The sequence below is a fragment of the Lutra lutra genome, chromosome 3, assembly GCF_902655055.1.
Source record: "Lutra lutra chromosome 3, mLutLut1.2, whole genome shotgun sequence".
Classification (NCBI taxonomy): Eukaryota; Metazoa; Chordata; class Mammalia; order Carnivora; family Mustelidae; genus Lutra; species Lutra lutra.
The window spans coordinates 147,669,692-147,682,010 of record NC_062280.1 but is presented as its reverse complement, the minus strand read 5'-3'; the positions used below and the strand labels follow the sequence as shown (position 1 = coordinate 147,682,010).

The 12,319-nt window shown below is 44.0% G+C and overlaps 1 protein-coding gene across 6 annotated transcripts in view; it reads right to left on the bottom strand.

The window, feature by feature from the left end:
• The window catches only part of VWA8 (von Willebrand factor A domain containing 8), a 339,288-nt gene that overhangs the window by 38,482 nt on the left and 288,487 nt on the right, over positions 1-12,319 (bottom strand). For all 6 annotated transcript variants that reach the window (XM_047720038.1, XM_047720036.1, XM_047720035.1 and 3 more), the window contains 3 exons: positions 10,534-10,642; positions 7,039-7,195; positions 573-681 (listed from right to left, as the gene is read on the bottom strand). In XM_047720038.1, the coding sequence (XP_047575994.1) occupies positions 573-681; positions 7,039-7,195; positions 10,534-10,642 (375 nt within the window). The remainder of the gene's footprint in view (positions 1-572; positions 682-7,038; positions 7,196-10,533; positions 10,643-12,319) is intronic.

The window sequence follows — 12,319 nt, the reverse complement described above, 5'->3', positions numbered from 1 at the left end:
TTTTTTTAAAGCAAATTCTTCAAATAACAAATCTTTTGTTTGGGAAATCCTGAAGCATCTTAATTAGCATTTTAAGGGGGGGGGCAAGAGCAGTATTAACTGATTCTGAGACAGCACAGTCTAAAACTGAAAAAATGGCAGGCAAAGCAGGGGTAGGGGGAACACAGGAGGAGATGCCAGGAGACACAGAGAGTGCATGGTCTGGATGACCCAAAATGCTCCTCTGTCTCTTTAGTCCATGACAGTAAAATGATTTGTAGGACAAGAATTCTATCTGTGACTTTCTTGTTAAGGTGGGATGCTTACAGATCTTCTAGGAGGGGATTCAGGGAAGTCCAGTGTCTTCTAGAGTTGTGGTCAAATTATTCTGGACAGGACAGGTGGGGTCAAATGTTCTTCCTTGGAGAACTCAACTGAGAAGGCCATGGAGTGACCCACAGTCTCACTCAAACATTTTGGCATTAGTATTTTCTGACTGGCTGATTAGGGTTTGGATAACTTTCTCTAGTAGTTTTGGGATGGGTCCAGCTTTGGACCCAGATTATTTTCTTAGTCCACTGTGGGAGGATTACCTGTAAATTATCCAGGATGACTCGGAGGGAGTGCACCTGCCGTCGGACAGCACCCGAGAACCTTTCATACGTTGTGGCATCATACTCACTCATTTGAATCTCCTTTAACCTGAAACCAGAGGGGGAAGAAAAGGTAACAGCTGAAATCATGTGCATGTGGTCTTTTACTTCCATTCATCTGCTGCCAGAACTGTAGCATGGTCCTTGGACACTGAGGGTGCCCTGGAGGAGAAAAGGCGAGAAGGAATGTCTCCAGCTAGGAGTTTCAAAGAAAGAAAAGGTCCAGTGGTGGGCTGGTACATGGTGAACTGGGAGCCTTCTAGAACAAACAAAACAAAGTGAACCAAACAACCAGATAGCCCTGATGTATAGTATTTGCTGATTTCTGTGGTGTAGATACTCCCCTCCTTATCAATTCCAAGCTACTAACAGTAAGATCGCTGAGCACTGACTTGGAAAGAAAGGCACACCATCGGCTCTCATGAACCAGTGAGTCAGCTCTAGGGCAAACCACTGCCGGATCCCAAAGACGTGTCACGGTGCTGGCGGCTGGTCAGTTCATGTGGCAGGTTCCTAGAAGAGCTCCGTGGGTTGCCTTTAGAGACCAAGGGCAGATATTTGGTTGACCAAGATAACAGTTCAGGCCCAGAGAATGTAATTTAATGTGTTTCTATGGAGAATACAAGAGTCTTCTGAAGTTGCTGTGTGCTTTTAACAGGATAATTGTGTTTTCATGTGACTGTGGCTCTGAAGTCCTATCCTGCTAGCGCAGTGCTCCTTCTCATCACTCTTCCTCATTAGCTGCCACTGCAGCCCCCGCCAGTGCACTTAGAGACCCCTGAACATGGCACACTCACCTCCTGGCTCCTGCCTGGGCTGCTCCCCCACTGGGAACTTCCTTTCTCTGCCTCTTTGCCTGTAATTCCCACTTTCTCTTCAAGAGTCAGATCAATGAGGACCACCTCGAGGAAGCCTGCACTTATCCCAGATCCATCTTCTGAGGTCTCATAGCCCGTTGTGCTTCTCGCTATCAGAGCATTTTCTTCCCCTGCTATACCCATCGGCTGCCTGTCTTCCCAGCAAGGCTCCTTTATGAGAAGGACTGAGTCTCATTGTTAGCATACAGCACCCAGCATGGTACCTAGCACTTAACAGGAGCTCAAAAAGGAATTAAATGAATGACTCAAATAAAAATAAGACTCAGGAATATTTAAAATGCAGCATCTTAAACCAATCATAAGGAGAAGGTTCTTTCACTGAACGAGGCTCTCTTGGGTTTTACAGGGTTGTAGCCATAATACACTAATCTGATCACGTGTTTCTGTAAGTTTCCATACATGTAAAGGTGCTGATCCTCAGACAGGCACTAATGAACGTACATCAACAGAAGCACAGTCTTCTAAACTGCCGTGTGTGTATGCACGCACGCAGTGTTGGAAGGTATGAATCCCAGGTCCATACCTGAAACTCTTATCTCAAATGCAGATCTATCTTCTTGGGCTGGAACAGAAACCCCAAATGCTGAATGGCAGTGAACGGTCTCTACTCCTCCGTGTCAGGCCAAGCACTGGGGAGAATCCAGCCAACACAGGGCAGGGGGCTGGTGGCTTGTTAGCATCACATGATATTAGACCCACACCACCATGGGCAGATCTGCAATTCCTGCCCTACCACCTGGAGGGGGTCAGCTGATACCAACTCAGCTTGCACGATTCCACCTGAAGTCCTGCTCGACCCCTCCAGTAAAACTGATCATTTCCATTCATGACTCTTCTGTAGATACCCACTGCGAAACCTCCACACATGATGGCTTTCGCAAGATATGTCTATTTCCCTCTATCACAGTGTTTTTCAAACTTTATTTTCCACAGAGGGATGTTTTATACTAAGATCCAGATCTACACATATGCATGTGCGTGTGTGTAGAACTAAACAAAAAATTTAATGAAAAATACATTTACTACATATGATTCATTACATGGATATTTTCTCTTCTATCCCTCTGGGAGAAGAAATAGTCTCACTTTTTCTTTGAATCTCCAGTTCCTAGCACAATGCCTAAACGCTGTTAGATAGCACTTTGAAAACTCTGACTATCAAAAGGTAAATAATAGCTGAATGGTGTTTCCCAAGGTGACCCGCCAAGGGGCCCTTCTAAATCTAATTTACTCTCTGTTCTGAAGAACAGCTAGGAATACGTGCACAGGACTTGACCTCCTAAAAATACCTCTTATGTTTGGCTTAGGCAATCTCCTAAACCTCTCTATAAATTTTCATTAGATTAAGTTATGTCTTAAGTATCAAGGCTGACAGAAGCTGGGCACCATGAACATTGCAGGATATGCTACTTCCCCACCCCGTCAAACACAGGAAGCTAATATGCTCTTTCCCAAAGAAGGGAGATTAGTACTTTTCCAAAGGGAGGTTAGAAAAAAAAAATGTGGATATAGCTTGTCCTTAGCAGGGGTGGGGGTAATACACACACACACATGCGTGCCTCAGGAAAGGAGTCAGGTCGCTGGTAGGTCACCTTGGGCAGACTGGCCTTTGTAGTGAGATCAGAATCAGCCCCATTTATAAGGCTACTTCTGGCGCGATCATGTTGCACCCAAAAACACACCACATGCTGTTTTAATTATGAAGAAATCTGGAAATCATATTCCAGGTTGTGTCAGCTTTCAGAAAGATCACCTACAAGGTGTTCGAAGCTGATAAATTCTGAAAGATGAAGACTGACGTGGGGAACGGGGAAAGAAAATAGGAAATTTTAGCCTCTGGATCAGATAAGCTTCCTGGTGCTAATACTCTCAAAGCCCACAAGACTAGCTGGAAATATGTCTTTCTGCTGCCTTAACCTTGATCAAAACTACAGGGCACAGCTGCTTCACATCCCAGTAATCTATGTGGACTAACTGCATTTTGTTGGCACAGTATATTTTTAAAGGGTATATTTATTGTTACGTAAGAGTCTGGGAATTTTGGTTCTCATTTTACTTTTCTTATAGGTCAGACTTAAATACTATAATTTTGGATCAGTTATGAGGAAAACAAACCTAAGCTGAGACCTAATGGGTAGGACTGATTCGTTTTACAAATGGTAATAGGTACACCTTCCATGAGCTGGCGCCCACCTCCAACGCCCTTTGAGGCACGGAAAATACCTCACCATCAATTTCCTTCATGTTTTGTTGGTTTAATGTTTCTGTCTTGCTTTCTGCATGTCTTACGCCTGTCTCCCTCTGTGGGTCTTCCCAAATTAATCCTTTTTCCCCCCCAAAGTTTTAATTTAAATTCCAGTTAATTAATAGTGCAATATTAGTTTTGGGTGTATGGTTTCAGTCAATTCTTGATGTATGGGAAGAGGTATGGACTGGAATCCAGACACAAATGAATGCTAACTAGAAGCTATTCTGATGATGACAAGAGCCTATCAGTAGTATTAGGCTCTTTAAGGCAATATGGGGGACCTCGAGACTGATGGATGGGTCTGGCTGTCACTCTGGTTTCAGCCAGTTGTTTTTTTTTTTTTTTTTCAAGTTTTTATTTTAATTCCAGTTAGTTAACATACGGTGTTATATTGGTTCTGGGTATACAATACATAGTGATTCAGCACTTCCATACATCACCCAGTGCTCATCAGAACAAGAGCCCTCTTCCATCCCCATCACTCATTTCAGCCATCCCCTACCCAGTCTGGTTTTAGCCAGTTTCTGAATTAAGTATCCGCCAGGCTCTGAACAAAGCATCAGTATTCAGGTGTGCATTATTCATTCCACATGTGTGCATGGGTGTTTGCTATGCACTGGGTTCAAGGTACAGGTGCTGGGATGTATCAGAGAACAAAATCCCCTGCCCTCAAGGGACTAAAAGTCAGTGGAGACGCAATCAAGTCTTCATACAAATAATAATACAGTGTGAAACAGTGATAAGGAGCGTGGAGAAAGGGGACACAAAAGGAGGGACCTGACCTCATTCTACATATGCTGAGAGTTGCAAAAGAGCTTTAAAACAGACTCTTTGATGATAGTGAAGAATTATTACTTTTTAAAGATATGATAGATGAATTGTATGTTTTTATTTTTTTTAGAGAGTTCTTATCTTTCAGAGATATACTCTAAGATATTTACAGTGAAAAGACAGGATATCTTGGATTAGCTTCAAAACAACCCAGGGGGAGGGACTGGGAGTGGAGCCAGAATTTTCTTCTTGAAGCTAGAAGAACAGGTCCATAGGGTTCTCTGTATGTTTCTCTTTCCTTTTATTTATGTTTGAAAAGTTTCCTAACAGGGTGCTTGGGTGGCTCAGTCAGTTAAACGTCTGCCTTCAGCTCAGGTGATGATCCCAGGGTTCTGGAATCGAGTCCCGCATTGGGCTCCCTGCTCAGCAGGGAGCCTGTTTCTCCCTCTCCTTCTACTGCTGCTCCTCCTGCTTGCTCTCTCTCTTATAAATAAATAAAATAAAATAAAAAGTTTTATAATAAAAAGCTAAAGAGATTCTTCAGCAGTACTAAACTGGATACTCATCAAACAGGAGTATTTATTCCATGAAAGTAGAAAGCACCCTCTTTGCTCTCCGTGTTTTGCTGTGCCCTGAGCTTCTCAGGATTTCCATGTGTTTTTACTACTTCTCCCCTTTTTCATACTCCTGCTCACCTCCTGTCTTTCAACCACCTTATGGTGTTCTCTTTTACTTGGACTAGATTCTTCTCTGCAGTAATTAGAAGATGTGTATGGTTTTCTTACTCCCCTCCCTGTTTCTCCCCTTTCCTCTCCCACAGCCACTAAATTTAGTTGTCTTATTATCAGAAATGCTCCTTGACTTCTCCCCCGCCACCGCAGGGGCGGTGGTGCATAGAACCAGGTCCCTTATCCCTACTGTGGAAATCAGAGGTGGGGTTGTACGCTCGTGCCCAAGCACTACTGAAAGGTCTTTCTGCCTCCCCATGAACTATGTGTGTCAAAGCACTATATCTGTCCACTTGTGCAAAAACTGAGACCACTCTGAGCCTGGCAACCCTAGGAACTCAGTCGGGGATGGGAGAATGAGGCATAGCTCATGTTTTACTTCTTTCCCTAAACGGATGTTTCACTGCTTATAAGGAATGTTGAGCAGTCTCCGAATTCTAACAAGATCTTTCATATACCTCCCACTTTTTTTTGAGAAGTTTAAACTGCTTTCATTTTTAACATAGGTATTTGTCCCCTAACTTCTTTGGGAGGAGGAGAGAGGAAAGTCACCCATCTCCACGAGAGCCAACTCGGGCACACTGAGGGTAAATACATTGTTTCAGGGCTCCTGGGAAGCCAGCAGAATGGCTGGGAGGGACCCTTTTGCCTTATTTACCTGCTGGAGACTCGAGGCTCCCACTGCTCCCTGGCTTTCCTGAGGGTGTGGCAGGAGGGGCCTGCATTCTTGTCCCTATTGTTCTGTGTTGTTTACTTGCAGGATGTGTAAGCACAGTGTGTAATGTAATACCAGATGTTCTACGTGGGTGGAACTTACACACACACACACACACACACACACACACACACACACACACACACACAAGCATGCTTTTTTTCTAAGGGCACCCAGCCCCTTCCATTGAGCACAACGTAAAGCTGCCTCCCAAACCACTACCAATTCCCTCACTCCCGCAGGAGGTATTGTTGGGCCTTCGGTATTTTTGGCTTTTAGCTAAAGAACACATGTGAATGTCTAGTGAAAGCACCATGTGGATTCTTATTTTTTAGATGGTTCCAATCCAAGTGGTCCAGATGGGTTCCGGATCATCTAAAAGCCACAGGCTCATGGTTCTGCATTTCAAGGCCTCCACCCATAGACAGGGACTCCACGTTCAACCTCGCTCCCCACCTCCCAGCTGGAACCCTTTCTCCTGGATCGGCAAGCTGGCTCTCTCCGCCACAGACCCTGTGCTTATTATCCTGCTCATTTAGGATTCCCTTCCTGGAAGATCCAAAGCCTGGCTGAGCTCAGGCCTCAGCTCACTGTCTTATCCGTGTCTACACCGGCAGGGGGCGTGGCCTCCCTACCACGTGACTGTGGCACTTAAAGAGTGTACGTGTTTTTGAGTCCTGCTCCCTACACACATCTACAGGATTTCTGAGGGCAGGAAGGGAACCTTGCCTAGAGTTTTCTAAATTCCCTTTGGGGCCTAGGAATGGATGTGGATGGAAGGATCTGAACTTTAATTTCTCTTAAGAGCGGTCTCCGGGTTTCCTTTCTTATGGGCTCCGCTCCTTTTCCCACTCAGTGATGTGTGATCAATGCACTGAACTGATTACGTCAAACAAAGAGAACGAGGCATTATGTTCACTGCACTGTCTCTGCTGGGGAGGTGGGCGCTATGGGTCTCAGTTCGTGCTGTGCAAGGTGAAGAACCTGAGGGCTTGGGGCTGCTCCGGGGTCGGCTGCCTCTCCCCACCACCATGACCACCTTGCTTGAGCGGCGGCAGCCACTCACCGCTGCTGAAAGGCTTTCTGGCCCATCTCTCTGGCGGCTCTCTTCACCTCCTCAGGAACCGCGTCCTTCTCAGCCTCTGACACCTGGTACACAGTATGGCCTGCGTCCAGCCGGTATGGACCTCCTTTGCCACCCAGACCTGCGGTGTCTCTTCCCCCTGGAAGGAAACCAGGAAAATCCAGATGGTAAGTCTCATCCAGGCCACAAGACAAAAGTCAGATTGTGGTTTGAAAACAGTTTCCTAAAGCATGTTAACTGCACCTAGTGAGTAATTAAATATTCAAATGGCCTTTTTCTGGAAACAAAGGGTATGCCCCTGTTCAGGTGCCTTTTCTCTTCTCCATCCAGCCAAAGTTTACCCATATTTCAAGGGTCAGTCCACATTCCAGGACACCTCACCAGATGACTTCACATCACAGGGATCTTTGCTGACCACTATTTATTACCTTTAATATTTATTTTATTCTTTTCTCACTAACCTTATGTGGGTGGGATTATATCTTATCTATTCCTATAAGAGCAGCTTAAACATCACAGACAACTTGGGATGCATTTGTTAATTAAATGAGCAACACTCCACATCCCTCACATATTGCCTTACTTTTCCCTAAAATAAGAGATAGATGCTCAGATAGAGGATATAGTTAGCTTTGGATACTGTCAGTTTCAGAACAGCTTTTCCAATATAAACTCAAATCTACATGCTGGTAAGTATACATTGTATAACATTGTATAAACTGTTTACATTGTAAATATAAGTTAAATGCCTGGAAGACCAGGTAGGCAATACTCTACTAAGAAGTGAGGAGGACTCTGGCTGGCTAGACAAAGCTTGCCTTGTCTCAATACTTTCAAATTCAACTTATTTTAAAGTACTGTGCTGACCCCCAAAATACAAATATTGGCTAGATTTGGCCTCTGGGCTACCAGTTTATTACCTCTGCTTTATAATGATTAAAATACTAGCAGTCAGTTTCTTTTGTTTATTTACACACAACGTGGGCACTGAGAAGAGAACTCAATGTTGGAGGGACAGTAGCATATCATAGCATATTGTTGTATACTACTGTCACATGGCAGAGCATTGTACAGTTAAACTGGACTGCCTGAATTTGAATCCTGTTCCCATCCATTAGTTGTCTGCCCTTGAAGGAAGTACCTTAACTTTTTTGTGTCTCAGTCTCCTCAGCTGTAAAATGGAGATACTAACATGATTTACTTCTTGGCATTGCCATGGGGCTACAATGCTTAGAACAGTATCTGGTGCAAAATGAGAACTATGCAAGTGGTTGCTCTTATTATTATTATTTAGACAACTTCTGGTCACAGAGAATGAGGTCATTTCTGAGTTGCATAAAGTGGAAATTTTGAAAGCTTTTAGGCTTTTGGTTAAATGATGTTATATTTATCTTTTCTCCCTTGGGGCCTTCATCGGTGTGATAAATTAAAAGTAAAACTCAGTAAGCACTGGTTCCTTTACCAGGGTCAGGGAGGTCACTTCCTTCTGGGAAATACCATGAGAACAGCCTATTAATGATCATATGTTTACCCTTCGATTTGAGCACATCTGATTTCACTCTTCTTTAGAAATTAGGGGTGGAAAATTCCTTCTCAGGCGTCTATGATTCCTGGCTCTCACTCAGTGACAGCCTGGAGGCAGAGGGGACCAGAAACTGGACAATGACAATGAGCTCCAGAGATAGAAAAGCTGTTTCTGTGACTTGACTCCCTTCCTATAGGAAGTTCCTCTTAGGCATGGGTGGGTCACAGATTAGCGCTTAACATTTCCTGGGTGCTGAGATGACATCAGTTTTGGTGAAGAGGAAAGTACCCACAACTGTTCAGAGTCTGGTATGAGTGATATTCAGCATGAGTCATGGGAACCTTCAGAGGGTCCCACCAGGGGGCAGAGAGGGCGTGAGTGGGGAGCTCTTCATGAACTCTGCTTCTCAGAGCCTTTAATTCGTACTACTTAAATGAAAATGCTGGTCAGGGGTTCTAGACTTCAAGGCATAGTCTTAAAGCTAATCTTGAACACCCTAAATCAACTCCAAAGATATGGGAGAATAAGCAAGGGAGGTGCTCTGCTGATGAAAGAAGGATCAGGTGACTTGGGTCAGAGCTAAGTTCCACATAGAGAATTCTGAGAGGGAATGGCAGACCGAAAAAGAATTTGAAGCAAAAAAGATTCGATAGAAAAATAAAAGCCAAGGGAAACAAAAGCAGGATCTTCAAGCTGGACCAAGGTGAGCTAATAGATTCAAATGGAATAAAAAGCGAGAACCTCTGCTCCAGAGTAGTCTACCGCTGGGAAAAAACCTACATCTGGCCAACTCGTTCCACAATGCATTCCATATGGATTAAGTCCTGCTGGCTTGACACTCATTTCAAGATCAAAGGACATTTCTAAAAATACGCTTTCTTTAAAGCTGATGCTTGATGAATAAACAGAATAGGCAAGAAGTCTCCAGGCCTTTTTGATAGCACATTGTCTCAGCACAGAGACCCATTTCCTCCCAAGGCTGTCAAGACCAAGAGGCACACAGCATCCTCAGGGAAGGTGAAGTATGGAACTGGGGCCAACACGGCTCCCAGCCGAGATAAGATCAGACAGTGCACACACAGTCTGGCCCTATTCCTGCAGCCCAGTAGATGTGTCTGTCCCAGCTGCCGCAGAGGAAAGAGGAAGACAGCAGGCATGGGAACACTGCTCCCGCCAGGCAGCCAAGAGGAAGGAATGGGCCACAGCCGTTGGCTCAAACTGCAGCCCACTCTCTTATCTCAAAATCCTGCATCCTCAACATACTCACTTCTGAGATGTAGAAGGCAAGGCCCATTTCTTTTCCAAGTCAGCTGCTCAAGAAAGAATTTACTATAGACTGCCGGCGTGATCCCAAGGGCACGGAATTTAAAGGAAGGGCTTAACATTTTTTTTTTTTTTAAAGATTTTATTTCCTTATTTGACAGACAAGTATGCAGAGAGGCAGGCAGAGACAGAGAGAGGAGGAAGCAGGCTCCCCCTGAGCAGAGAGCCCGATGTGGGGCTCGATCCCAGGACCCTGGGACCATGACCTGAGCCGAAGGCAGAGGCTTTAACCCACTGAGCCACCCAGGTGCCCCAGGGCTTAACATTTTTAAAAAACACATTCTCCAGACCAGGTCCCGTGCTCAGCACTTTACGATCATAATTTCGTGTAATCCTCATCACAACCTTGTCAGGCAGCTATCATTTTCCCCTTTTCCTGATGTGGCAATGACGGGAGGATCAGAACAGTCTTGGGTCACAGGGTGGCAGAGTCTGTAGGACTCCAAAGGCCAAAGTTTTTCCATGCCTTGATATCATGCCAGGATGCAGGGCAAAGGCACAGTCCAGCTGACTAAGCGGGGAGGCAGGGAAGGCAAGTGGTCCTTGAGCCTTCTCAGAGGTGGTGTGCAGTGTCCTCGGGCCTGGGAAGTCTCAGGACGCTCGACCCTGAGGATGCCCATGCTACCAACCTGTTCCTCCAGCCCACGTATTGCCGCCCACGTGGGGCATATTGTCTGGGTCCTCCTTCCCGTGTTTGGGGGAGCTCACGTCTTCACCGCTGTCTCTGTTGATTGTTATCTACAAATGAAGGATTGAGACATTATCACTCATGTCCAACACCAGAAACTGCAAGGAGAGAAAGAATTCTTTTCTCCTAAACCCTTAAGGTAAGTTCTAACTTCAGGCACAGGACACAGTAGATGCTGTTGGTGTCTGGCCAAAGACTTTTATCAGGTTTAACATCCATTTAGTTGGGAAGGAGACATTTAATTTTTTAAAAAATTCCTTAAAAAGAGAAGAAACTGGACTGAGTTACAGCTTCAGAATTTTCCTGGTGCAGAACATACCTCCAGGATCTACACAAGGAACAATACCTACCAGAAGCAGGGAGAGTGGATCTCACCAGAGACCAACACCTTCCAGATGGTTTAGAAGGGTCACTGCCCAGCTGTTGCAGACAAGTAAGAGGATATATGTTTACCTATTTAATTTTTGAAGAAATACCACTCTTCTGAGAAATACTTTGTATAAAATATATGGAAAAGAAAAATAGAAAATGTATCTATGTATGCTTCAGTGACATAGCTATACATAGAGACACGAAAGACGGCTTATTTATTTTCCAGACCCTCTGTAATTTTATTATGGTATTTTGTAGCTTTCCTAATTCAGCTTTACTTTAGAACTGGATTTACTGTTCCTGTAATGGCAAACAGAATAAGCCGTATTTTAGCCTCCTCTGTGAAAGCCTCTGGCTCACTGGTCATTAATTGCATTCGGCAGAGATTCACCAAAAGGACTGGTAATCACCCAAGAATTCCAGCCCTACTAAGTGACTCCAGTAGATGTCATCTGACAATAAAAAGAACTCAAAGCAGTCCCACTTCATGAATCCTAAGAGCCGGCTGTCAACTGTAATGATTTTCAGGGCAGACCAGATCAAATATTCCTTTACTTGTCCAATAACACTTAGAGAAGACACACTGGCAGGACATCATGCGAAGTACTGCGAGGCCTACGAAAGCCACTGGGGATTGGTCACTGCTCTCTAACTATGGAGGGCAGAACCGGGGGCTTGCAAATGGACCCAAAGCCTGATGCCAGATCACTCTTAGAACTGACCCACTCCTTGTTTGTGCCTGGACTTTCATTCTAGGTGTTGGATTAATGAAGGTAGGCAAGTAATTTGGAGTCTTTGCAAATAAATGGCTATTAAGAATGAATTCAACATAACTTCCTTTGTCTCTGTCCAGACTAGTTAATTTCAAAAGTTACAACATCATAAAGAGATCTCTGCTAATAGCTTTGGCAACACTAACAGAGTTTTGGCCACAATTTTAGCATACTTCAAGAAAAGTTAGCTATCAGGACATGACAATTGATATGAATTCCTCACACATAATCATGGCTAAAAATGGGTCAAAATAAGTATTTTCTCCTTTTAAAAATTAAACTATGCAGAATAGCTAGAAACATCTAGAGAACAAATAAATATTAAAAAAAAAACTTTCCTAGAACTTGTCCTCATTTTCTAACTTGTCCAGAGGTAATATAACAGATAAGCAGTAAATTAAAATACATATATTGGCTGTAAGAATTCTAGACCAGCACTAACCGATAAAACTTTCTGTGTTGACGGAAATGTTTACATCTACGGTGTCTAATATGGTAGCTATTAGTCCAATGTGGCTACTGAGTACTTGAGGATCTGAATTTTAAATTTTAATTAAAATTAAATTTCATATATAAATTTAA